General features: G+C 41.7%; 1 protein-coding gene across 3 annotated transcripts in view; it reads right to left on the bottom strand.

Annotated features, from left to right (window-relative positions):
* The window catches only part of ank3b (ankyrin 3b), a 182,985-nt gene that overhangs the window by 29,270 nt on the left and 126,619 nt on the right, over nt 1-27,096 (bottom strand). For all 3 annotated transcript variants that reach the window (XM_075458091.1, XM_075458090.1, XM_075458092.1), the window contains 13 exons: nt 23,351-23,453; nt 21,928-21,972; nt 20,247-20,350; nt 18,798-18,830; nt 16,190-16,414; nt 9,512-9,666; nt 4,243-4,454; nt 3,947-4,154; nt 3,620-3,716; nt 3,306-3,534; nt 3,069-3,194; nt 2,105-2,227; nt 1,600-1,626 (listed from right to left, as the gene is read on the bottom strand). In XM_075458091.1, the coding sequence (XP_075314206.1) occupies nt 1,600-1,626; nt 2,105-2,227; nt 3,069-3,194; nt 3,306-3,534; nt 3,620-3,716; nt 3,947-4,154; nt 4,243-4,454; nt 9,512-9,666; nt 16,190-16,414; nt 18,798-18,830; nt 20,247-20,350; nt 21,928-21,972; nt 23,351-23,453 (1,687 nt within the window). The remainder of the gene's footprint in view (nt 1-1,599; nt 1,627-2,104; nt 2,228-3,068; nt 3,195-3,305; nt 3,535-3,619; nt 3,717-3,946; nt 4,155-4,242; nt 4,455-9,511; nt 9,667-16,189; nt 16,415-18,797; nt 18,831-20,246; nt 20,351-21,927; nt 21,973-23,350; nt 23,454-27,096) is intronic.

Here is a 27,096-nt window from a genome sequence, read left to right as displayed (position 1 = left end):
GCACCAATTGTATCGTAATGGCTTTCCCTATGATAAAAGGCAACGGGTATTTTATTTTGTGAAAATAACCGGAAGTGCGTTGCTCACTGCGGCTAGCTTTAGTAGCGCCGAATTCGTGGGAACAAAATTGTAAAAAGCCGGTATTTTGTCAGGTTTTCAACACGTTGGGGATCTAAACGACTACTTTCTCACCTGAAAATGTTTCAAATGTTGCTAAAGTTTACAGAGTTTAGAGCTTAAGGGAAATCAGCTTCAGGCCGGCTGATTTCGGCTCGGGCAGGAGTGAAATGCATTGTGGGTAAACGCTCCGCATACTGTCTGATCGATCAGTATGCAGTATGTAGTATGTAGTATGCGGTTTCGAACACAGCCACTGACTCACTCTGGTGGGAGGAAGGCTGGCAGGTGAGTCCATTAATTAGCTGTTGTTGAGGAGTAAGACGGCTGCTTTTTGTTTATAAACCAAGCCAACAATCGCCTTGGGAATTGGATTAAATCTGTAGAATCTCCATCAAGTTTGTCGGTGAGAGCACTCACTCTGATTGGCTGTTCAGTACACTGAATGATTTGCTACAGCAAATGAGCGCACGAAGAGGGAGTGATGACAGAAAGCTAACGGCTAACTTAGCACGTCACACACAATTTCGTCTTATTTGTCATCAAACAATACTTTTACAGCAACGTGGCTATGTGACGTGAAGAAATGAGCAAGATGAGCTCAGTTAAAGCACATGCTGCTATGTTACCACGTTATAAATCTATGTGGTCGTCTGCTGTCCTTTACTGCACATAGTATGTACCACCACCCTGTTCCTCCACTTGAAAGCTAGGTCTTCTTGTGTAGGTGCAGATCATACATCCTCACTTGGAAAGGTTTTACTTTTATTCAGACGCTGGCTTCAGTGCTGGTACGTCGCTTTGGTGTACGTATAATAGCAGCAAAGTCGACAAACAACCTTATCTTTGTTCGTTAGTTCATCTTATATGGTGCGAAATCCAATATACTTCTCTACTTCAGCTCTAAAATATCTATTTGATTCCCGGATTGTCCGCTTATGGCAGTTTTGTTCACAGTCTTTGTTGCAAAATAGCAAACTTCAGTCTTTAAGGTATGCATAATTCAAGCAGGTATGATGGATCGGTCATGGACAGCCTTTGGCCCGAAGCAGATTGTAAGTTTTTTAATTTGAACGAGTTACTGACGTTTGAAGTTTCCACATATTCGAATGCTGATGGTTGAACATTAAAGGAAAAGTGACAGCCCTACAGCTTGAATTAAGTGTTAGTATAATAACTTAAATCAATTGGCTTGAGTTAGTCATGATAAGGCTACAAACTCTAAATTACTTGTGCCTGTAAAATTCAAGGTAATGTTAATAGGTGTTTTAACTCCAGAGCCACTTGTAACACATTCTGTAGTGTGCAGGGGATAAGTAGTGGAAAAAAGACATGTAGTTTTTCATATCTACCATATATCATGCAAAAACTGAGAAGCTAGAGGTGGCTTCGAACGAGGAAAGCTGCTATTGCCCTTGCAAAAGCGGTAAAAATAAGGCTATGAAGAGCAGAGCAGCACATGGTGGGGAGGGTGTGGTTTACCTCATCCTCGGCATCTGACTCCATTTCCTGGTTCCCAAGATGCATTGAAGAAACAGGGGGAGTAACATAATGGAAAGCAGGGGGAAAAGAATCATCAGGGTGTGAAAAAAGGAGTGATTGACAGAAGCTCCAACTCAGAAGCGAAGCCAAAAAAATAAAAAACATAATGCGCCAACATTCAGCGAATGAAGTCAAGCCACAAAAAAGCCAGCCTGATGATCAGAAAAACTCTTAAGCACACAAAGCCCTCAGCCAAAAGCATGTCATCCAAATGAAAAGGCAGGAAGGAATAAAATGAAAACAGCCAATGACGAGGACCCACTGCAGAAATAACCAATGTAGAAATAGAGAGAAGCTTTAAACAGATAAAAGACACAGTGGCGGCAGTTTGGCCAAAGTCTCTCTCCGTCTTTCATCATCTACGTGACTGGGAGCCCAAACTACCCTGACCATGAATACGGTTATGGACGTGACAACAGAGAATGGCGAGTTGACACCGTCTTACCTTCTTCACCGCAGGAAGCGTGATGTTCAGGTTGCACACGGCCGTTTGTGGGAGGCCTTTCATGCTCTTACACTCCTTCAGGAAAGTGAGGCGGCCGCAGGGCTCCTGGCTGGGATCTCTCACCTAAAGACACACAGTTGCTTCTTCATGCACTTTTTTCAAATTTGGATCTTTCATTGAAGTAAACACACGTCTGTTAACATGTGCACGTAAGTGCGCTTCATGGTTAAAATGTTCTTTTTGCAAGTTTTTGGGCTGTTGTGACTGAATTATTGGGAATAGAGAAGGATGCTCTGATCGATGGCACATCAAAAGGTGACGAGAAAATATGCAAATGAGGGTTATGAGAGAACCGTTGTACTGCAGCTAGTTTAAAACTGCTGCTAAAAACCTGCCGCTGTTTGCAATTCCACATAAAGTTTCCATTCAAATGTCAAAAATACCTTTCAGGCCTTTTGAAACTTCGACAAATACCTTTCTGCTACATTTTTCTGCATTGTTTCTCTTCTTTCTGACGTTTTTCTCTTTTTGTTTTGCATTTTTCTTCTCTTTTCTGTAGTTTTCTGCCCTCATCCAGCTCCAGCTCCTTTCTGACATACCTTTCAGGCCTTTTGAAACTTCAGCAAATAACTTTCTGAACTAACTAACTAGCTAACTAAACTTTTTTGTTTTGCATTTTTCTTCTCTTTTCTGTAGTTTTCTGCCCTCATCCAGCTCCAGCCCATTCGATAAATAACTTTCTGCTAAATTTCAGCGTGGTCAGCTATCCCCATTCAGCGTATCACAATTCTCACTGCCGTTTCGCAGGAACACCTTTTTATATTTCCATCTTATCTTCGACTATAAAAAAGTTTTAAACCCCTGAATTTGAATAACTTTTTTTCGGCAACATTTAATTGGTGATCTTCCGGCTCCACATCCCACCCTGAGGAGGCGGAGCTATGACTGAATAGCATGAGAGTACCTTGACACAGAAGGGCAAACGGTTTTCCTTGAAGGCGTAGAAGTTAAGAACTAACTGTTGACCAGCCTTGGTCAGAGGAGACAAGTTTCCGTAGCAATCCACGTAGACGGGCCTGCCCTCCAGGACCTGAAGTAAAAACAATATTTACATTCAAAAATCCACAATGAAAGCTTCCATGATTGTGAATCTTTTCCTAAATGTCAGTAGTGTCCACAGCACAGCGGTCCAGCTGTGTACCTCTATGTCTTTGCTCCTGGCCACCTCCTCAAAGTTCTCCTGCTGCTCCAGGGTTTTGTCCACCTTGTCGTCCGTCATGCAGAAGCACCTCAGATTGGACTCCACGGGGTCGTTCATCTTGGCAAACACCACGAACTTGGCCATGTAGGGCACGCAGATCAGCTCCCGATACAGCTGCATGGCCAAGCCCACCGTCTCTGGGATCTGGTGACAATCTGCCAACCAGAACCTGCACGGGAGGCAAAAACAAAGTGACAGGTGTAATAAATGCTCCGATGTGTGGAAATGCGTCTCTTCTGTTGCATTCATGTTACCTGGCTGAGACATTAGTGGTGAAGGAGACGCAGTCATTGACAAAGGTGAGGGGAGTCGTGCCGGTGATGTCCTCCCACTGTGCTGGCGACGTACCGCCTGTCAGAAAGGTAAAATGTGACCTTTAATGTCTCGTTTTTTCCACTCCTGGCCTCCTTTTAATCGTGGAACAGAATCCTGTAGTTTGAAGCCGGTGCAACTAAACTCGAACACATGTGTGACCCTAATGTTTGCCATAAACTAAACTTTTAAACACACTCTGTTGCGTTTAAAAGACGTAAACTCGGTTCTTCTCTCTCCAAAGCAAAGATAATTTTGCTGGGACACACCTGTGATGCTACAGAGGAGGCGGAGGCAGGGGGTGCTGTCTCCTTTGTAGCCGTTGCTCAGCCCCTCGCCTGAGAGGGGCGGGACTGGGATTGTCATGGTGATGGGCTTGTGGAACTTCCTCCTTCTGGGCTCCACGGTAACAATGGGGCTGAAGGTTGCTCGGTTACCGAGGATTTTCTTCACAGTGTCGTCAGGTATCGGCTGAGCCTGGGAGAGAGCGAGGGAAACCAGCGGTTTTGCTTGTGCGCCCTTCTGCAGCGTCACAGACGGGAGAGTTTTGTGTCTCTCAACTTACCTGCAACCCAACCTTGATCTTCTTGGTCAACGCCCCCTCGGGGAAGGAAGCCTGAACCAATGGCACGCTGCGGCTGCACAGAGTCCCGCCCTCTGGGCCCATCTGATGGGTCTGCTGTCTGATCCGAGACACCACAGCAAAGTATTGTGGGAAGTCCTTGGTGATGATGCGGCAGATCCTCTTCCTGTCCAGATCCTCAGAACTGTCCAGTTCTACATGAGAAGAGGGTCATCTTTATTCACTTTAACTGCACTTTAGGTTACATAACGTGTCTTCTCATAAAACTGTGCCCCCATGAGATAATTTGCATTATTACCCGTTACAATTACTGCAAACTAGTTCTGATTCTGAACATAAAGACTCACTGAGGTGAGCGCTGCAGTATTTGCTCGTCCTAATTCACACATTCAAATGTTGACACAACTGAACAAGATCCGCAGGAACCTTTGCAACCTCAGCAGGAACCTTAAGAACCTCAGCAGGAACCTTTAGAACTTCAGCAGGAACCTTTAGAAGCTCAGCAGGAACCTTTAGAAGCTCAGCAGGAACCTTTAAAACCTCAGCAGGAACCTTTAGAAGCTCAGCAGGAACCTTTAGAAGCTCAGCAGGAACCTTTAGAAGCTCAGCAGGAACCTTTAGAAGCTCAGCAGGAACCTTAAGAACCTCAGCAGGAACCTTTAGAAGCTCAGCAGGAACCTTTAGAAGCTCAGCAGGAACCTTTAAAACCTCAGCAGGAACCTTTAGAAGCTCAGCAGGAACCTTTAGAAGCTCAGCAGGAACCTTAAGAACCTCAGCAGGAACCTTTGGAAGCTCAGCAGGAACCTTTAGAAGCTCAGCAGGAACCTTTAGAAGCTCAGCAGGAACCTTTGGAACCTCAGCAGGAACCTTTGGAACCTCAGCAGGAACCTTTAGAAGCTCAGCAGGAACCTCTAGAAGCTCAGCAGGAACCTTTAGAACCTCAGCAGGAACCTTTGGAACCTCAGCAGGAACCTTTAGAAGCTCAGCAGGAACCTTTAGAACCTCAGCAGGAACCTTTAAAACCTCAGCAGGAACCTTTAGAACTTCAGCAGGAACCTTTAGAACCTCAGCAGGAACCTTTGGAACCTCAGCAGGAACCTTTAGAACCTCAGCAGGAACCTTTAGAACCTCAGCAGGAACCTTTGGAACCTCAGCAGGAACCTTTAGAAGCTCAGCAGGAACCTTTAGAAGCTCAGCAGGAACCTTTAGAAGCTCAACAGGAACCTTTAGAAGCTCAGCAGGAACCTTTAGAACTTCAACAGGAACCTTTAGAACCTCAGCAGGAACCTTTAGAAGCTCAGCAGGAACCTTTAAAACCTCAGCAGGAACCTTTAGAACTTCAGCAGGAACCTTTAGAAGCTCAGCAGGAACCTTTAGAACCTCAGCAGGAACCTTTAGAACCTCAGCAGGAACCTTTAGAACCTCAGCAGGAACCTTTAGAAGCTCAGCAGATGCACGCTTTACGGCAAACCTTTGAGTTTAAGAATCAGCCCTGATGACAACAGAACTTATATGCTCACAGCACTGGTCGTAGTCCGTCATCACGCTTGCTTCTAAAGAGTTTAAAAAATATGTACAAAAATTTCCTTTCATAAATCAATAAAGCACGCTACAGTAAGATCTGATTATTTCATTTATTTCCATCGGGTTTCCTCATGAGCTGTGGGGCGACTTTGTGGAACAGTCTGGAGACAAAAATAAAACAAAGTGCAAATATAATTCTGTTTAAAAAAAAGGTACAAAAAATATTTTTAAACAAGTAGTATGTTAACGGAGGACGATGAGGGATAAATATATGAATAGAATAGGGTTAATTGTTATATTGTAATTTAATTAATATATGGTATATATTTATTTATGGGGATATATACATATATTCATATTTACAATTATATTTACAAGGATATGTGTGAAGTATATATTTTCATATATTTATTTAGATATTTAGGAAGTGTATATATGGCATATATTTATATAGGTGTATTGTAGTTAGGATATTTACAAACTGAAGAGTATTTAAAAAGGGGTGGGGAAACTAAAAAAGTATTGTACTTCTTCTCATTCCTTTTTCGAACAATGTGTGGTGTTTTGTTATGTATTAGCATGTATTATGTGATTGATTTTTTTTTTAAATTTCTCTTTTTCTTTATTTTGTATGGACAAATAGTTACATAAAAAAAATCTATCCATCTATCTTTCCATGTCTACGGTGTTTTTTTGTCGATTAAAGATCAAAATGTTCTACCTTACATTTCATACATCTACCGCTCATCTGTGTCAGTGTTATTTTAAAGCACTAAAGCGGCTGCATGTTCGCATTTATTTTGAAAATGCAGTGGCTGCAAGGCAGCGACAGACAGTATTTTCCATTTGAGTAAGACTGCACAGCATGTTGGATGAAGCGAGTGCCCTCATAGACTCAGTTTTATCTGCACTTTAAACCGTTTCGGCTCCTTGAAGAACATCTAGCATCCAGCATGTCGCCTGACTCTGAACCCTGCATCTGCCTCTTGGTCTCATTATAATGAGGGAATGTTTCAGTGGCCTCTTTCCCGCCTCATTGCTGCTGTTCCTCCTCGTTTTTTCTCAGCTTTTTCATAAAATGCTCGAGCACTTTCCACAAATCTGCATCAAGCTTGGATCATGGTTGCAGTTTGAAACATAGCAGCTTTAGACTTAAAATAAAAACACATCAGGCAAACGGTTCGTTACATATATAATTATATATATTATATAGGGCAGGGCAACGATTAAAATTTTTAATCTAATTAATCACATGATTTCCCTGATTAATCACGATTAATCGCATTTGTACACAAAATCCAAAAATGAATCCAAAAGTAGTGTATAGCTTTTAGCATTTAGTTTTATTTTAAATGTGCTGCCATATGAATGAAAGTGCCATAACATTTGTTGTGCAAACACACTTTTAACATCAGCATCTTTCTGTAGTTTTTATGTAGAAGCCTCGCTCCACTGTCTGTTTCCTTGAATGACTTGCTGCTATCAGTTGTGTGTTTTGCCTTTAAGTGATATTTTAGACTGGAACTACTACGCTGAGAAGACAATTCAACTTGGCTGTAAATGCAGGAGTTTTTTTTTAAATTTATTTTGAAATACATGCTTTTATGTTGAAACAAGTAAAACAGGAAGTAGCGCCGGTTAGCTCCGTGAGCTTCACACAGAGACCGAGGAGCACCTGTAACGGTGATGTTACCTGCTAGTTTATTGTTATTTTATTACTCCATGCTTCGTGGTGTTTGCTGTAACTGTGTGAATGTGATTCATAGGAGAAGTGGAAGTTAAAGAATCCTAGTTTTGACCGTGAAGATTGCCTCTGGGGAATGACTCTGCCGTTGGTGGAGAATAGGGGTGGGCGATATGGAAAAAATGTTGTAACGATTTTTTTGCATAAAATCACGATTTCGATTTTTTATCACGATCTTCCATCCAAAAAAAAAAAAAAAGAAAGACCAATTACAGTAGAGTTAAGTCGACATGCTGAACCACAGAAGAGCTAAGGAGTAAAAGAAAGAATTTGGCAATCAACACATTGTAATTCAACTGTAAGCCAATTCAAGATGAAAAATAATGATCTAATTAATGACATCTGATACAGTGAGAGTGAAGCAACCGGAACTAGAAAAACGAACCACTGATGACGACTTGACTCCACCTGTTAGAAAGCCCATGTTGTTTGGTTATTTTCAGTTAAATACATTAATTACCTCCGCCAAGGAGGTTATGTGATCGCCCGAGTCTGTTGGTTGTCTGTCTGGATGTTCGTCTGTTCGTGCTGCAATCTTGCGACCTGCCACAAGGTGGCGCGACCTGGCGGAGGTCTGCACTCTCTGAGTGCATTTCTAGTTTACATTGTGTTTTACGGTGAGTTTTCATACGTCCAACGTTCGTGAACGCACCATAGACGTCCCGATGTTCCTGAATGTACCGCACCTGTGCGTGAGACGATGTCGCTGTAAAGTTTCGTTTCTCCTCCCGATGCAGCAGTGAGCAGCTTGTAATTTTCCCTTTGCTGTTTTCACCTAACATTAGCCTGTACACCCTGGGTTTATTGTGTGTAAATGCCAGAAGAACCACAGCCAAATAAATCCACCACAAACTGGACATCTGTATCCGTGTCTTTTAACGGGGACACACACCATACACCAGCATTAAAAAAAATAATAATAATCATTGCGCTGATTGGCAAAGGCGATCTATACGGTTTCTCTAATTTGGTAGATCGCCTGCGATTCTCCACTCTTCCTCGCCAGTCACGATTGTATATCGTCAGATCGCGCACCCCTAGTGGAGAAGCAGCTAAAGTGGCCAGTATTACTTTGATTATTTATTGGTACCAGCGACAATGCTAAGAACGCTATTTCTTTAATGATTACAACAACTAATGTTGTCTTTTACTTTGTTTACTTGAACATTAAGTTCTACGGTGTTTGTTAATGTGGCGTTAATAAACATCTGTGAAAAGAACCGGAGTCTCGCATCCAATCAATGGGCGGCATATTGGCAGAGTTTACAGATGACTTTGGTTCTGTCGACTCCGCCGTCTGGAAGAACTTTAAAATGAAAATGGCCGAGTAAAAGTTCCGTACCCTTCTCCATGTTTGGTGGATCCGCCGATTACTTTCTTTTCCGGTTCAGCAGCAGACAGCAACAGACTTTTACAAAATAAAAGCCTGTGAGCAACAGACTTTTACAAAATAAAAGCCTGTGAGCAACAGACTTTTACAATAATAAAATAAATAATAAAACCTGCGTTAATGCGCGATAAAATATTTATCGGCGTTAAATAATTAGCGAGTTAACGCGATAATAACGAGTTAACTCGCCGAGTCCTAATATTATATTATATAAGCGCTGTAGGAATGCGTGTGAAAGGGTGAATTAGAAACACGAGAAGGTCTCCAGGCGCTATCTAACAGCCGATCTGAGCAAGTTGATTTCAAACTGATCATTTTCATTGGAAAATTGCTGTTTCATTGCTAAAAAAAAAAAGCTCAAATATACCTGCGGTGTTCATAATGGTGGTGAGTTATTCTACTTATTGAAAATGCTCTGAATAAAGCTGCAAGATAGCTTGATGTCATCCATTCATGCAGTCATAGCTACATTCTTGTTCTCCTGAGAGTTACCGGTAGATTCTGGACCAGTTCTGAATAGATTGTAGCCCAGAACCCATTTAAAGAGTCGCATTCGTTTGGACGACAGCACAGAAAAGTTCCACGAGCTTCACCTTCGTCCATGCCATTGAGGAGCTGGTTGAGGTCGTCGGTCTTGCAGTCGTACAGATGCTCCTTCCAGCTTTCTCCGTTCTCACTGCGCAGCAGGATCAGCTCCCTCTCCTGGCCCCGCATCGAGCCAAAATGTGGGATCTCCACGATCACGGGTCTGGTGAGGCACATGTCAGGGAAATGTGGTTGAATGAACAGTGTTTTATTCATCTTTTGGGCTGAAATAACAAGTAAACCAAAAAACAGAAAATATTCTACTCTACCAGCTCGTCGGTGACGGAGAAGACATTTTTATCTCTTTCAAAGCGATGAGGCATGAATTTTGAACGATGGAAATGAGGACATATTTTTACGGTTATTAACAGTTAATTCCTTGATAAATCTAAACTGAGCTGGTCGTGAACACAAAGAAACATTTGGAGACGGTGACCTCATCGACAGACAGACAGAAATGAATGAACTGTGCTTCTGCTGATGATGATGATGATGGTGTTGCTTGGCAACAACAGCTGCAGCCATGCTGAGGAGTTGATGGGACATCCAGAGTGAATGTAATCGATGAAATGTGATGAGGTGGGTGTGTGGGGGGGAGAAAGCTGCACAGCCCTTACTTAAACAAGGCATGGTCGCGACACAAGGAGTAAAGAGTCTCTGCAGAGCACAATGTGGGTGTTCCTCCGTCACAATGAGGATTCCTCAGCCCTGAGGCGAGGCTGGAAGGATTCAGTCGATCACGGCCGGGACAGAATCCATCTTTCAAGGCTTCGAGTTATGACCAACTGATGGTGGTTTGGACCGATTGGTGAACTATGCGAGCAGGTTTTAGACTCCAAACAGGTTACGGGTCGATTCTCCAACAGCATCAGTGTGTTTCCTCATTAAAAAAGAAGAAGAAGAAGAAGAACGACACTGATGGCTTCGCCGCACCTTTGATCCGATTGGCTGACACCTGCTTGTGATAGACTCTGAGAGACAAAGCTGGCTGGTGGTTTTTATTTCCTTTGCTGAACAGCTTCTGACGGATTTCCATGCGCTTCTTTGTCATGAAACCACCTCCGACCCCGACTCAAACCACCGGTTTAGCTCAGGGGTGACCACTCATGTTCTGCAGAGAGCTCAAGTTGGACATGAGACAGAGGGATGAACACACTCTGAATAAAACGTAGAACAGAGAAGAGCTTTGCTGGTGTCAGACAAACTGTTTTCTTTATTTAATTTATTCCCAGTTAGTTCCTCACTATGATTGAGTTATTCCTGGAGGAACATGTTATTTACAGCCTCTCTTGTTAACTAACACTTGACTAACACTGTCTCTCGTGTAATTAGAGATTATTCTTTATAAATATATTTCTTCTCAACTCTATAAAATCTGTCTCTCCATGTCAGACAGGCTTCCTCTCTGTCTGTTTTTAAATTTCATCTTAAAACGCATCTCTTCTCCCTGGCTTTTGACACGATGTGAGATATTGAAATGTGAAATTGCTATTTTTAGTATTATTATTGTTTTAAATTATATTGCTGTTTTGTGGCTTTTAATTTGTTCTTGTATTTTATTCTTTTAAATTTCTTTGTTTTTATTTTTATTTTTATTTATTTATTAATTTTTTTTTGTACAGCACTTTGGTCAACTGATGTTGTTGTAAAGTGCTTTATAAAATAAAATTGGATTGGATATTTTGTCTGGCTTTCATCAGGTTTCTGCTGCTTTGACAGTAAATTTAAACTTCAAAAAATCTAAATAACATCTGCTGCATGACATAAATTTCACTAAATTCTCATGTTCTTAATGCTTAATTAACCGGTCCCTCCGGTCGTCACAGGATTGTCGTCTAGCAGCACCTACACCACGCTCAAGACAATCCAGACTCTGTTCATGTGTCGTTCCACGATGGGTGCGTCCCTGAATATCTTCACGAAACTCTTGCAGACCCAGCTCTGCAGAGAGCATCTCCTCCCCTGTACTTCCCTCTATGCTGCTCTCCATCTCTGCACTCAGTGGGGTTACATGGCACTGAAAGGATCGGATAATTGGCTAAATTACAATAAGAATGAGCGGAGCAAGGGTAATTATCCTTGGATATATGGCGGTGAATGAATCGAATGATACTCAGGCGTTGGAGAAAGATGGAGAACGCAGAGCAAGATGAAGCTACGTCCCTCTACATTTGGTCTGTGATGAGCTGCTTGTTGCACAAACTCGATGCCCAACGGAGCGTTCTCCATCGCGTTGTTTGTTTCTTTCTGACGGCGGCGACAACAGAAATATCGTCTCTTCCGACTTCCGGTTCCCGACCCCGGGAAAACATCTCGAGAATGCGCAGAACAGAGCCTGACTGGTGGTTTCTTTCTATGTAGCTTATTGTTAGCTTAGATGCTAGCTTAGATTTTAATTCTCATTTCTAAGTCGCTTTGGATAAAAGCATCTGCTAAACGCATGAAAAGAACACAAAGTCTGATTCACCACTTGCTTCAACGTCTGCAAACAGATTTAATTTGACTTTCAACCGAGTTATCTCGGGGTCTTAATCCGATCGCGAGTAACTCGATTCGATTCAATTTCTTGTCAGATTAAGGTGTCTACATGCACTTAATAACTCAATCTTATTGTAATTTAGCCAATAATCCGATCCTTTCAGTGCCGTGTGACCCCACTGAGTGTCACCTCTGACAGAGCCTGACCGGTGGTTTCCTTCTATGTAGCTTATTGTTAGCTTAGATGCTATCTTAGATTTTATATCCTCATTTCTAAGTCGCTTTGGATAAAAGCATCTGCTAAACGCATGAAAAGAAACATAAAGGTTACGGGCTGACGAGGCCGCCACCTCTTATCGACCACGGTGACATCATCTACATGATTTTGCCAGCTCTCTCCAAACATGTTGGATGCTGTTTATCACGGAGCACTAAGATTTATAACCGGCTGTAAACCCCTCACTCACCGTTGCACTTTGCTCTCATCATTATCCAAATACAGACTCATTTACAGATCCATTCTTGGTCCATCCATACTATTCGCCTGGTTACCTTTAGTGTTCCCTCAGTTAAAAAGGCATTTTCTTATTCTTGGAGCATGCGGCAACAGAAACTGAAGCCGTCTAGTTTGATCCTGTTGAGGAATTTTACACTTATTTCAAGGAAAAGAGAAAAAGCATCATTGGAAACTTCTCTACTTCCTGTTTTTAGTACTTTCTTGTGCTTTTGACTTGGTACTTTTTAGTTAAACGTATCTATTGTATTGATTATCATGTGACTTTATCACCAAGTTGTTCAATTGTTTGTTTGAAACAGGTAAGCTGCGTAAATAAAAGTTAAATAAATAATTCTCCCCTCAGCTTTGCTCATGATGATGTTTCATGGATCAGATTAATTCCTTCTATGGAGGAGTAAAAGTGTCAAAATTAAATAAATAATACATCATTAAATAATTAACAATTACTTAAATGTGTCATTAATTTGAATTGGAATTGACTTGATGTGCAGGGTACCCAATCAGAAGCATCCGCCCACTGACTTTGATGTTTTCTATCGACAGATAAAATAAATGAATGATAAAATAATGAATTAAATAGTGAAATAATTATATGTTCTTTACATAAAATGAATTAATGACATATTTAAATAATTATTTAATGATTTATGTATTTAATTCCAATCTTAATTATTTAATGATGTATTTCTTTGTTTAATTTTGGCACTTTTACGCCTCCATATCCTGCTACCTGTAGCTCTGGAAATTAAGTTGACAAAAAAAACACACTGTGGGATGACACAAAACTGATCTTGAGTATGAAGTAACAGCAGTCATGGGAAGCAGAATGATGCTCGGCTTGAGGAGGAAACGGCTCATGCCCAACAAGCGCAATCCAGTCCAAACAGCCAATCAAAACCTTTACATCTCACCCAATGAGAGCTTCTGAAATCAAATATACGATGGAGTGGCTGAAAAGTAACTGCAATGGATTTCAAGCTACATTTTATAGTTTTAGGAAGAATTTTAGTAGTAAAAACTACATTCTTAATGTCTCCCTGTAATGTTGAGGCCATAATAAATCCACTTTGCAGGAGTGGACCCATCTTCCAACATGATTTCTTCCCAAAACTACATAGCAACCATATCAACTCTGTATCCTCACAAATCAAAGTCAACTTGAGATGGGTAAAAGAATCCATCAGCATGAATCAGCCTCATTATGTCGTTTCTTTTGGGGAGGTGGGAGGTACAGGAGGGGGAGAGGAAGGTGGTGAGGGGAGTGGGAGCCAAGTTTGGTTCCTACCCAACAAATCTAGTTCCTCTGGGTCCCAGCTGTAGCACGGGACTAACCAGGCTCTCGCCTTCATTAAGGGCTGGCAGCTTTCTGGGGAGGTGAAGTTTACTGCGTCCGCAAGATAATGAAACACACATTTACACAAAACACACACTCGCAAAGTCAGTTAAAGGACACAGCGCTGACTTCTAGTTGTGTATCAGCCATGAGATAATGCGGTCTGTCATGTGTTCCAGGTGACATCAGTAATGGCAACACCCCACACACTGAATCAGAGTTATAGGAGGTTCTGTTTATCAGGATATCAGTAAAGTGTAATGAATTGAGATCAATCAAGAGCGTGAATGCAACTTTTATAATTACAGTCTAAGCCTTAATCAAGCAGTAATTCCACGTAATTGCTGGTTATGGCTTCTAAAATGAGAGTTCAGCTATTTTTCTGTTCTTTATAATTGGGGATGTGATTGTTTTGGCTGCGGACTGTTAATCAGAAAGAAAAAAAAAGCACTTTTAAACACAACTCGGGTGAGATTTCATTGTCAGCTCTCAACATTTTTTTACATGATATATCCCAAAATGACACTAATTCTTCAACATGACCAGATGAGTTTCTCCACTTTATTAATAATCGGGATAACTACTATTTCCACAAACCCACCTGGCAAATGCGAAGCCAGAAGAAGTTAAAGATATTAATGAATTACGTGTAAAACTTTAAATGCAGATGTGTTTTTCCTGTCATTGAAACTTAACCAGTTTTTTTTCACACTGCCAATCGCAGCAGGAAATGGGTTTTTTATCTTTAAGCCAGGGCTTTATTTAGGGATCCAAAAGATCAATATAGAGTAAAACGTTTTGAATCAATGCAATAATGAACATGAAGCCTGTAACCAGCAACAAACCAGGGATAGTAGGCCGAGTCGGAGTGAAAGCAGGGATCCAAGCTCCTGACAAGCTCAGGTTGTCATAGGGACCAGACAACATGTGGACAGGATCTTTACAGGGACGTGTGACACACTCCTCGGGCTGAAATCTTGTAAAAGGGGAGTTCTTACAAGAAGAGAACAGCGTAAAAAGGTAAGTGAGAATAGAGAGGTGTCCAGGGATGAAGGTGGAGTAACGCTGCAGAGCTGGAGTGCAGAAACCTCCAGCTGAAGAGTTTGGGACACTGTGTAAACGTTAAATAAAAACATCATCGAATTGTCTTCTCTGGGCCAAATCTTGTTTAAAATGAGGCAAAGTGGAAAACTGTTCCAGCCAGATGAGTCATAGACACCTCGTTCTCCAGACTACAGAGGAGAGGGACCATCCAGCTTGTTATCAGCTCTCAGTTTAAAGCCTGCATCTCTTATGGTATGAAGGGGGGGGGGCATTAGTGCCTCTGGAACTGGAAACCTGCACATCTGGAAAGGCTCCATAAATGGTGGAAGGTATAAACAGGTTTTAGAGCAACATCTGCTCCCTTTCTTCAGGGAAGGCCTTGCATATTTCAGCAAGACAAAGTTAAGCCACATCTATTCCAACAGCTCGGCTTCGTGGTAGAAGAGTCCAGGTGTTGGACTGAGCTGCCCAGATGTTTCACCCTCTGAAAACATTTAAAATCCAACAAAGAAGACTCAGGACTGCTGAGCAGCTGGAATCCTCCATCAGACGATAATGGGACAACATTCCTCTACCACAGGTCCAGCAGCTGCTCTCCTCAGTTCCCACTTTCTGTTCCTGCCATCAAATTAAAGATGAGCTGCTATTTCTAATGAAATAGTTCAATTTGACAGTTTTTTCTATTTTCTAACGTGAATAAAAATAATAGTCTATGACATCATCATAACGATCTGTAAACCAATGCGTTCTCTTTTTAGTTACATTTTATTTAGCATTTTGCACGTTTCCAAATGATGGTAACCACATAATGCTATAAACTCTTTTTTGGATAGCCAAGAAATGCTGAAGAAATATCGTATTTACGGTGACCGTGTTGACAAACAGCTGCCGGGAAAAAAGCTGCAGCTTTGATGAGCTGAAATGATTCAAAGAGTATAAAGAACAGTCCAGAAATGTTGGTCCGTTTTGATTATTTAGGCCCTTAAAGCTTAAAAAACCCCACATTTTTGTCTTAGAATCTATGATTTCACACATTTTACAACCATTAGTGATGTTGCCTTTACTTTATCAAAAGGACAATTTGCTTGAAAGATGAGCATAAGCAACAATAATACTTATGATCAGGTACTCGACCTCCACATGCACACACACACACACACATTCAAACTCTCAAATACCAACGCAGGTGGCTGGAAATGAAAATGGCAAGAAGCAGAAGGAAGGAAATGTCATGTCAAAGAACAAAAAGTAAGCTATAAGCAAAGAGCAACAATATTATCAGCGATGTTTACAAAAAAAAAAAGGAGGTCTTACCCGAGGAACTGAGCTCCTGCTGGGCCGACCTCCACCAGTCTGCTGGCCAGACCTTCTCCTTCCACCATCGGAGGAGGCGACGCCAGTTTGTGCCTCTTTACCAGTCGACAGGTGATCCTGGTGGGCGCCGTGCACTTTCTGGGTGGGATGATGATGCGCATGCCATTGTGACGACTTCCTCTCATGGAGCCGCCTCTGGCGTCGACCATGAAGCTGACCAAGAACCTGACGGAGGCCAAAAAATGTGAGCCAGAGGAGGAGTAGAGGAAGAGACAAAAGGGAGATCCGGGGAAGCAGTGAACGGAAAGGCAAGAGGTAAGAAACAAAAGAAGGGGGAAGGATACAGTAAAGTAAGGGAATAAGAAGTGAAACATGTTGGTTTAACATCAGTGCTGATGAGGAGAGAAGAGTTTTAGTCGAGGTGAGGTCGCTTCCCATGCTGCGGCCTCCCAAACACGAGAAAAGAGAGGTAAAGGAACAAAAACGTGAGGAGGATTCTGTGCTGGCTGATTCAAAAAGTGATGATAAAAGTAGGAATGTACCGATACTGGTGAGACAGGAGCTTAAAGGGATAGTTCGCCTCTTTTGACATGAAGCTGTATGACATCCCATATTAGCAACATCATTTATGAACATTTTCTTACCCCCTGCTGCGTCCTGTGAGCAGAGTTCCAGCCTCGTTTTGGTGTTGATGAAGGTAGTCCGGCTAGTTGGCTGGGGTTTAAAAAATAAAGCGTTTTGCTTCTCAAAATAATATGCGTTCAATAGAGTAATACATTTGCATCACAAAATCGTTCATCCAGAAAAAAGTCAGACCTCACAATCGCTTGGCCCTATTTTCTAGAGATGGGACCAAGTCACACATGTGCAAGTCTCAAGTAATTCTTTCTTGGTCAAATCAAGTCAAAGTCAAAGTCACCTTATTATTGCAATTTTACCTGCAGAATCTGATCTTAATAAAGTGAAAAGACAATATATAAGTAACTGTCAGTAAACATCATTGGCCAATGTGTCCAACCTGAATAAAAAATATGACAATAATTTGGATTTGCATTGTAATTACTGAAAATCAGTAAAATACACAAGTAAGGTAACACTAAGGTATGTAGAGAGGGCATGGCTGATTGACAGGGTAGGGATCCAGTCATGGCGCCATTCTCAGCCTGCGCTGCTACCGGGTAATCAATATTATTTTTTAATTAATTTATTAATTTTATATTCAAACTGAAAACAGGAACTGAATAACACTCAAGTCATTCAAGTCATTGTGTCTCAAGTCAAGTCAAGTGCCGAGTCTTTAGCTTCCAAGTCCGAGTCGAGTCTCAAGTCTTTTATTTTTTGTCAAGTCACAAGTCATCAAAACAGCAACTCGAGTCCCCATCTCTACTATTTTCTCTCCCTTCGTATCACTGCGTGCTGCCGCCTGCCGACAGCCGTTACGGTGTTTGCTGCTCGGTCTGCGCTTCGGTCTGCACGGTCTACACAGCAGGCAGTGATACGAAGGGAGAGAAAATAGGGCCAAGAGATTGTGAGGTCTGACTTTTTCCTGGAGAACCATTTTGTGATGCAAATGTATTACTCTTTTGAAAGCATATTGTTTTGAGAAGCAAAACGCTTTATTTTTTAAACCCCAGCCAACTAGCTGGACTACCTTCATCAACACCAAAACGAGGCTGGAACTCGGCTCACAGGACGCAGCAGGGGGTAAGAAAATGTTCATAAATGATGTTGCTAATATGGGATGTCATACAGCTTCATGTCAAAAGAGGCGAACTATCCCTTTAATGTTCCTGCAATGTGTTTGTGAAAGTTAAAATGCACAAAGTGTAGTTGTATTTGGGTTGAATATGCCTAAAGAAAATAAAATGTGTTTAATTGTAAGAACTGTAATGGCCTTGATTAGAACTCATATCGGTACTCGGTTTTAACAAATGTGGCATCGGTGCATCATCCCGACCTGAAAGGAAGGAAACAACGGCTAACTATGAATGTGTCTGTGAAACAAATCCCAGACTGATATAACTCTGTAAAAGATGCCAACACAGGAGCCTCTGGTGCATTCTGCGTTTTACCCACATAAGGACGCAGTGTCGTTCTGTCTGTAACTCACTGAAATCAAATTAAATCAAAACTCACACACACACACAGATCCACACCATGCAATATAGCACCTGAAATGTGTTAGTTTGCATGTTGTTACTGGACAAGTAAAGATTATTTGCCCTGATCTTGATCAAAGATAGAAATGAACTCACAGACTAAACATACAAAGTGATGCATATTTCGACCTGAAGCTGCCGTATAGGCACCTAAAATAACACTCTACTTAACCGGTAATTAGTTTAAAGATAGAATGAGTAGAACTTCAGTCCATTTTAACGCAACACTCAGCCAGATAAACTCTTTTTTCAATCAGTTTGAGACTTCATTAAAACAAACAAAAAGTGAGGAACACGAGGCTGACAATCCAAACCACTTAATGTGAAGTCTGTAACAACACAGTTCATGGGGTGAGAGGGGCAAACACAGATGTTATGAGTTAGAGGGGGAGGTGCGATGTCACTGGAAACAAGGTGGTAAAAGAGGGCGACCGATCACAGTCAATCACCTGCTGTCGTACTGCGGGAGCGGAGAGGAAAAACTGCAGGATGGACAACAAAGCAGCGCAGGAGGGACAGGTCAACAACACAGCTGGAAACACTGGAAACACCACCGTCACCCAGGGCTCCTTCAAGGAGCCGTTTGACACTTTGGGAAACACTCTCATTTGTGAAGTGGGGGAGAGTTTGAGGTCCTGGAGGGCCGCCGTCCTGCAGCTTTTAGGTGTTTCCCTGCTTCAGATCAATGCATCATCAGCAGGTTTGTGCAGAACTTAATCTTTCGAAGGGATCCATTCCATCTGAATCAGGTGTGTTGGAGCAGGGAAACATCTAAAAGCTGCAGGACAGCAGACATCCCTGTATTACATATCCATATGTTGGTCTAAAGCAGAGGTCTTCAACAGGGGGTCGCAAAATCTTTGGTTGATTAGACGATTTTTATTTATTTTATTTTTTTTCAAACAGTTTTTTCTCACAAATTGTGTGCAAACGTGTGCCATCCACAGATAGTTTGAGGATTCATTGTCCCATCTACATGCATGTTTAAAGTTAAAATCTGTGGATTATTTGAATAGCTCAGTGTTGTATGCAAGATGTTTGTTTATAAATGGCAGTGGCACGGCCACCCTGTACCTTGCACGTGTTTAAAATAAAAACATGAATATATTAACCTGTGTATTATTTGAATAGCTTAGTATTGAATGTACAATAACAGAGTAGCTATGTTTATACACGGCACTAGGCCCCGTTAAATATAAAACACAATTGTATGCCATATAAATAGTAGGGGGGGTCCCTGCTCCAACTCTCCATCAGTTTGGGGGTCCCTGGCCTTAAAAACGTTGAAGACCCCTGGTCTAAAGAGGTGGATTTTGGTTGATTTCCCACTGGACAGAGCCGGACTCTAGTCATATCTCAGTCTTTCAGTCCAGCTGCAGGCTGTTTTACTCCACAGTGAGGCAAAGCAGCGCATTTTCCAAAATGTCAAACTTTTGTTTAACATTGCAGCTCCTTCATTTCATGGTTTACCAGAGTCATGCTGCTGCAAAGCAAACAATTCATCCCAGTTTGAGCACAAGCTGATTATCGGTCAGGTTTACGGATCTGAAGCGAACAAGCTAAGCTAAGCTAAGCTAATCTAAGCTAAGCTAAGCTAAGCTTTGATCTGTTTCTGGTTTTACGGAAATGAAGGAGGTGCAATGTTTGCAGACGGATGATCTAATTCAAAAGGACGAACGCAGGAGGCAGGAGCTGCTTTCTCAAAGGTAAAGGAAGTGAGAATGAACACCAGGAAGGCAGACAGCACCACCACTCAATCAGATAATCAGCAGATTTCCACCTTTTCCTCCTCCTTAATCATTTCCCTCCATCTTTATGATAAGGTGAGACGGCGGGGTCGATTTGTTTTCCCCTTCCTTCCTTCAGTCTTCACCCATTCATCATTCCAACACGCTTACCCAGAGTGTATCGGTGAGGAGACGAGGTTGACATTATCCAGAGCATCTGCGGTCCAGCTGTATCTCCTCAGAGAGTCGTCGGCGTCCTTTGCCGCCGTCAGATGCTGTTAAGGAAACAACAGGCTCAATAAAACGATGCGCGGCAGAGATATTTTCTTCAGTGTATCCGTTATCAATCAACAATAAATCAGCTGTGCTTCCAGGGAAGCAGGACATGACCACAGTTACATCTGACAGGACTTTAGGCTGCGTCCTAAAACTGTAGCAGCTGCCATTCATGCCGGTAAAAACATCAGGAGGGAATTAAGAAGGGAAAACAAACAACATCCAAATGCAAAATCATTACCTGAAGGATGTAAAAGAAAAACAGAGACGGAAGATGAAGCAATGCAACGTTTGCTGGTCTGCAGACGCAAACGTTTAAAGGCAAACTTTAGCGATGAAACCATATACTTTTAAGTGCCTTTACTAACTGTTTTTACAACGAAAAAAAGAACATTTGGAAAAACTGAACAAAACCAGGAACGAGAAGACTTATTAAATCATTAATCGGCTATGAAAGTATGAGGAATAACATAACAGCTCCAAACATGCTCCGGGGTTTAGGGTCATGGCGTTCATGGTAAAACCTGAACACAACTGAAGGCTGATGGATAAGACGATACCACCCCGTGTGTGACAAATGTGTCGCCGTGCGAGGAAGCATGGGGAGATATTCTGAGAAAACAACTAAAGCGACAAATCCACAAGAAAAGAAATAGGAAAAGTCGCTTTATTTATCGCTGGGATCAAATGACACTTTGCTGCAACATATTCAGATTTAGCATCATTCTTTTTGTAAATGTAAATGTATTTTATTTATACAGCCCTTTACAAACAATCCTTACGATCCTTACGATGTACTTACGATCTCCTGCTGGTGCCCAGAGTCAGGACTAAACAAGGTGAGGCTGCGTTTCAGTTTTATGCTCCTAAAATCTGGAACAGTCTTCCAGAAGATGTGAGACAGGCCTCAGCTCTGACAATGTTTAAATCCAGGCTGAAAACAGTTCTATTCAGGTGTGCATATGACACCTGAAAGTATTTTATCTGCACTCTTCACTTTTTCATTACTTAATGATTATTTTAATGGGTTTTAAATTTCTTTCTTTTTTAATTTCTTTCTTTTATTTTTTTATTCCTTTTTAATGGTTTTATTGCCTTCTTGTGATTTTATGTAGCTGTAAAGCACTTTGAATTGCCCTGTGTATGAATTGTGCTCTATAAATAAAATTGCCTTGCCTTGCCTTACCAAAGTGCTTTACAGCAGGTAATAAATAAAGAGAAGAAGAACTAAAAACATAAAAACAATAAAAGAACAGTAAAAGCTATAAAATATAACAAAATCAAATAAGATAAAATAAGATAAAAGAGTAATCATACTACTGGGTATTAAAAGCCATCCTAAATAAGTAGGTTTATGTCAATGTTGCTTAGTTTTTTCCTCCATAAATGTTTTCATTCGATCCCCGATAATATCAGACAATCTGAGCTTCTTCTCAGAATATCAACCCCACTCTTTTTTTTTTTTTTTTTTTAGCTACAACGACCCTAAAACACAGTCGTAGACAAATAAATAGAATGTGCATGAATATCCGGACATGCACCGAGTGAAGAAGTGGACAATGACTGGGACATCTACCTTGTTGTGCTGCTCTACAATGAAAGACCTTTCCTTAGAGAGCATCTGGAGCCGTGTGAGAGGAGAGAAGCTGTTACTCAGCAGCTTTGGCATTTTTTTAAGTCATCGAGCCACATCCCAGCATCCTGTGTGTCCCGTTTGCATGCAAAGAACACTGCTTTGTGGCTTTTAAGCAGTTTAATGGGACCCTGTGGAGTTTTTGACCACTTGTGGCTCTTCTGGAGCGATGTTTTTGGAGCGTTGTCGCCTTTTAAGTTTCCAAACTATATTTTTTAACAAAGGCCGTGGGTGGCAACAGGTGTTTAATGGCACGCACTTCAGAGTTGATTGTTTAAAAAAAATATATGCAGTTTATTTCTAACAAAAAAAAATGTGAACAAAACAATAACTAAAAATCTCTTACAACTTAGATGAAAAACGAAAGTTAACAAACTGCCAGATGAGATTAAACTCTCACCAAATGGAGACATTTTTAAATCCAGGTTAAAAACATTTCTTTTCTCATGTGTCTATGCATGAAATCTGCACAGTATCTTTGAATTTATCTGGACTCTTGCTCCTTTTTAAATTCACTTAAATTATTTTAATTGTTTCTCTTTATATTCTTTTATGTATTTTAATGCTTCTTCCACTCCATGCTGCAATGCTTTTATTTCATGTGAAGCACCTTGAATTGTTTTGTACATGAAATGTGCTACAAATAAATTTGATGTCATTCGATTTGAACTTAATCTGATTTAACGAGCTCAAAAAGTGGTCAAAAAATCATTTAACCACCCAACACTCCCCCGGTGTGTTCTTAATCTCTCTAATTAATGGGAGGGTCTAAAAGTTACCAAAATAATCTAAACAATTTCAAATATAACAATGAATTTCAGATTTTGATTCCAAATTTTCTAAAGTATAAACTAAATTGATAGAACTTATAATTTATGAAAGCGTTTTTTTAAAGCCCTCGCATGTGCAGACATGCAGTTTGTGGCTGGTTTTGCAACCTCGTTCCACACCTGAAGCTGCAAATACAGTTTCCTTCAAAGTTCCCTTATTTTCTTAGAAAAATTGGAAAACTTTTCTCACCGTGGGTTTAATTTTAGGCCAACTTCATTAACAATCGCTGTTTAGTTTTGTTGCCTAAAGGAAGTGGGTCATCACAGTAATCTCTCCTAGGTAAAGGCACTTGGCGCTAATCTGATGTCCTCTCTCTGTGAAACGTAAACGGGACCTGCTCGCCTCTATGTCAGCACTACCACAGGTCTAAGAGGATTGGTGAATAGGCTGCCTTTTTGGCTCAGCACCAAGACAGCTTGGCACATTTGGACACAGAAGTGTGTCACTTGTGAGGTTAAGGACCGGCAGATTACTGAGACAGAGAAACAGCAACAGAAGCCATTGGGAGACACCGAAAGCACCTTGGCGTACGTACCGTGTCCTTAGTGGGCGCCAGTATCTCTTCTATCATCATGCTGTCCCGCGTGAACGAGCTCCGGTTCAGCGTGTTGGACCTATCAGAACTGAAGGAACGCAGGCTTGGTGTGGTTGCCGTAGCAGTCACGGATTACCAAGACAACAGTCACAGTGATGAAGGGGGGAGGTGAGGAGGAGGAGGAGTTGGTGAGAGGTGGAGGGTAAAGGGGAATGAAAGTGAACAGAAAAAAAAAACAAAAAAAAAACATTAACTGCATGCAGCTTCCAGGAACCTGAGTGGATGAAACCAGCAAATAGAGACTATTAATTTGACCTAAGTCACCAAAAACACAACAAACTCAAGAAATCCAGATGCAAATGGGGTTAAATGTGTGGTCCACAAAGTCTCTTACAAGTCCAACTCATATCTTTAAGCAACTGAAATGCCAAAAAAAAAAAAAAAGCCAGAGTAGCTGATGAGATCTGGGTCGGTTATCGGGTGGGACACAGTTCTAGAGTCTGTCGTTTCATTTTGTCATGGACTTTATCAGGCAAATGAAGAGCATTCCTGAGCAGTGACGTGATGAATGTTTGCCTGCAAACATCCCAGCAGACATCACTTCAGTGAAACTTCAGAAAACTCTCCTGCTGGAAATCTAGATCAACACGGACATGGATGCAATGTCGTTCTCTGCCACAGCTTCAATAAAGAGCCAAACACACAGGAGTTAAAAGAGTGGACACAACCTCCACTGCAGTGATTCAAAGGGGCGTTTGCTTTTATTTGCAGACACTCAGAACATTTGCCTTTTAAATGCACGTGTTACACAGAAAAGTCACGTTTGTATTGTGTTGCCTTTACAGGCAAAAAGTTACAACTGTCTCTGTAACGTACTGAAAAACGAGGCGCGTTAAAAAAAGATAAAATGCTCATGATAAATAGGTACTGATTTAGTACTTTAACATATGTTTGTATTTGCATGTGTCCACTTACAGCCATGAACCTGTGTGCATTCAGCACTGTGTAAAACGCTTGAGCCACCCTTCAATTCTTTATATATTACCATAAAAACAGGAAATAAGTTGCTGCAACTTACTGAAACTTGTGCAAACATAAATAAAAATATGGTTTATAAGGTTAAAAACAGAGTTTTTGTTCAGTTCTGAGCAGCTTTAAAGTGAATATCTGCTCTGAGCTCCTTTCTCCTCCAACTCAGCCTGAACCCTCTCAGACCAGCTTTCTGTCCTTTCTTTAAGGAGTCTTCAGGAATAGTTCTCCAGGCTTCTTGAAGGACATCCCAAAGCTCTTCTTTGGATGTGGGCTGCCTTTTGTTCCGTTCTCTGCCAACATGATCCCACACTGCTTCAGTAATGTTGAGCTCCGGGCTCTGGGGAGGATTCATCCCTCCATCAGACCTGCTGCCACTGATTTTCAGCCCACTTCTTGTGTCCTTTGGCACAGCTCAGCCTTTTCTCCCTGTTTCCCTTCCTTAAGAACGGCTTCCTGACAGCCACCCTTCCATGGAGCCCATTTCTGATGAGGCTTGGGCCAACAGCAGATGGATCAGCTGAAGGTCCAGATGCATCTCTCAGCTCCTGTGTCAGGTCTTTGCTGGATTTTTTCCTCTCACTTTCAGATCCTGTTCATCTGCTGTAGATAGTTCTTTAGGCCTGACACTTCTTCTTTTGTCCTCCACTTGTCCAGTTTCCTCAAATGTTTTAAGGACACACTGCACACCATGCTGAGATATGCCAGGTTTTCAGCTAACAGCTCTTTGGGAATCACCTTGTTGCTGCAGAAATCCTGTTTTCTGTCTGTCAGACTGTGTTATCTTTGCTGTTTTTCACAGATGCAGCTAAAGAAATGGGAACAAATGATGTGTCTCTGTGACAGGCTGCTGGGAACAAAGTGCCTAAAGATCCAATTTAAAATGGCTTCTTTGCTAAGTTGTCTGTTCTGCGTGGACACAACACTGGTTCATCCCTTGAGTTAGGAGCCTTTTTTTTTATGTCTAAATTATTCATAAGTCAGAGTTAAGAGGCTTAACAAACAGAGCACATTACAATGAAAATGGTCAGATAGGACTGGACAGAAAGTGAAAAAACAGCCAATGTTCAAAAAAAAAAAACTTTGTAAGACCTTCAGAAAGCCTGGAGAATTATTGCTCAAGACCACTTTAAAAGATTAGAAGAAATTCTGGCTGCTTGGAATCAAAATGAAAGAAACGAGGAGTGGATCAAGACTTTCACACAGTACCACATACAGTATGACATCTTTATCAAATCTCTAGGTCCTCTGGGAGCCCAGTTCACCCACAAACCCACTTTTCCAAACTTGTGAAACATGTTCTGTGTTAAATCTACACTGTAAAGTCTTTGTTTGTGGTAAACTATGCCACAGTAAACACATCTCAGGTGCCTGGAAGCTCGATTGAGGAAAAACTCCACACTGAAACTGAAATGATGCAAAGCTCCGACTCTGTGCAAAACCCACAGGGACTGAAGGCGTAAATGATAACAAGTCAAACACAAAAGCAACTGTTGTTCAACTGAAAGACAGATCACACACGTGAACCCACAGTGCACGGCACAGTGTTAAAGCACCAATAAAAATAATCATTGCATTAGTATTCAAACGTGCAGACAGTCTGTGTTACGTAAAAACCACAAAGTCACGATACTGACAGCGACTGGGGTCAGAGGGTGGAGGGGAGGGGGGCAGAGGGGTGCGATGGGTGGGAGAGGGGAGGTTCAGGGAAGGCCTCTTCATGCCTTGGGTCTTTCTTACCTGACTTTGGGACTAACATTAAGAACGGACATGAGGAGAGAATAAAACATCGTGAACAAACAGAGGCGTGGAAGAGGTGCAGAGCCAGAGCAGGGATGCAGAATGGTGCAGAAACCAGGTGAACATGTGATCTATCTGTCAACCATCAGTGTGGATTCATCCAAGTGTGCACGTGTATCAGCTTCACTGCTGCTTAAAGAACATTTATAGGCTCATTTTGTTCATTTTAACTTCATCTGATATGAACATAAAGAGTCGATATCAGTGCAAACGTCTCTTATATCAAGAGATATCACTTCTGACTGAGTTGGAAGTGATGTGGCCCCATCAGTGCAGAGAAAACCAGTTTGTTAAACCAGTTCTAGGGTGGGATGACGGTACGCAGCCCCCTCTTACTCACACAGCGTGTGTTGATCTAACCCAGTGCTCAAGGCCATGGAATCAGACATGTTTCTCATTTCCTGTGGCTCGGTGTCCGTGTGTGTCACTCCTCAGATATTCGATAACCCCTCCCCTCTCCAGCACGTTGCACAAGTGTCAATATTTTACAAAGAGAATAAAGTTCAACAGCCACAGGGAGCAAACTGCGACCTCCTCCCCGCGAGGGGAAATCTGCGTGCGGCTCCTAAAAAAGCTGCAGCTGTGAGCCGTTTTTAACGAGGAAACTGTTTTTAGGTGGCGAGCTTTCACTGGATTCCATGTGCTGTTCAAGGGGCAGCTCTGCGTGTAAAGCCGTGTTTGAAAGGGAATCATCACCACATCTAAACAGAAAGTTAACTGCACTAAATTGGGGGAAAAATAACCACCAAAGACCATCACAGGAGAGCAAATCCCGTCTTTCCATAAACAACAGATTGAAAGAGCACCGAGAAGAAGAGCTGCGGCGTTACTTTTGAGCTTGAGTCGCTTTTAATGCTCAGAAATGCACGAGGGGATGGCAGACAATCTCAAACTGATGATTTAGTGACTCCTTCCCA

Source organism: Odontesthes bonariensis, chromosome 23, assembly GCF_027942865.1.
Source record: "Odontesthes bonariensis isolate fOdoBon6 chromosome 23, fOdoBon6.hap1, whole genome shotgun sequence".
In the NCBI taxonomy this organism is placed as follows: domain Eukaryota; kingdom Metazoa; phylum Chordata; class Actinopteri; order Atheriniformes; family Atherinopsidae; genus Odontesthes; species Odontesthes bonariensis.
This window is presented reverse-complemented; position numbering and strand designations above follow the sequence as displayed.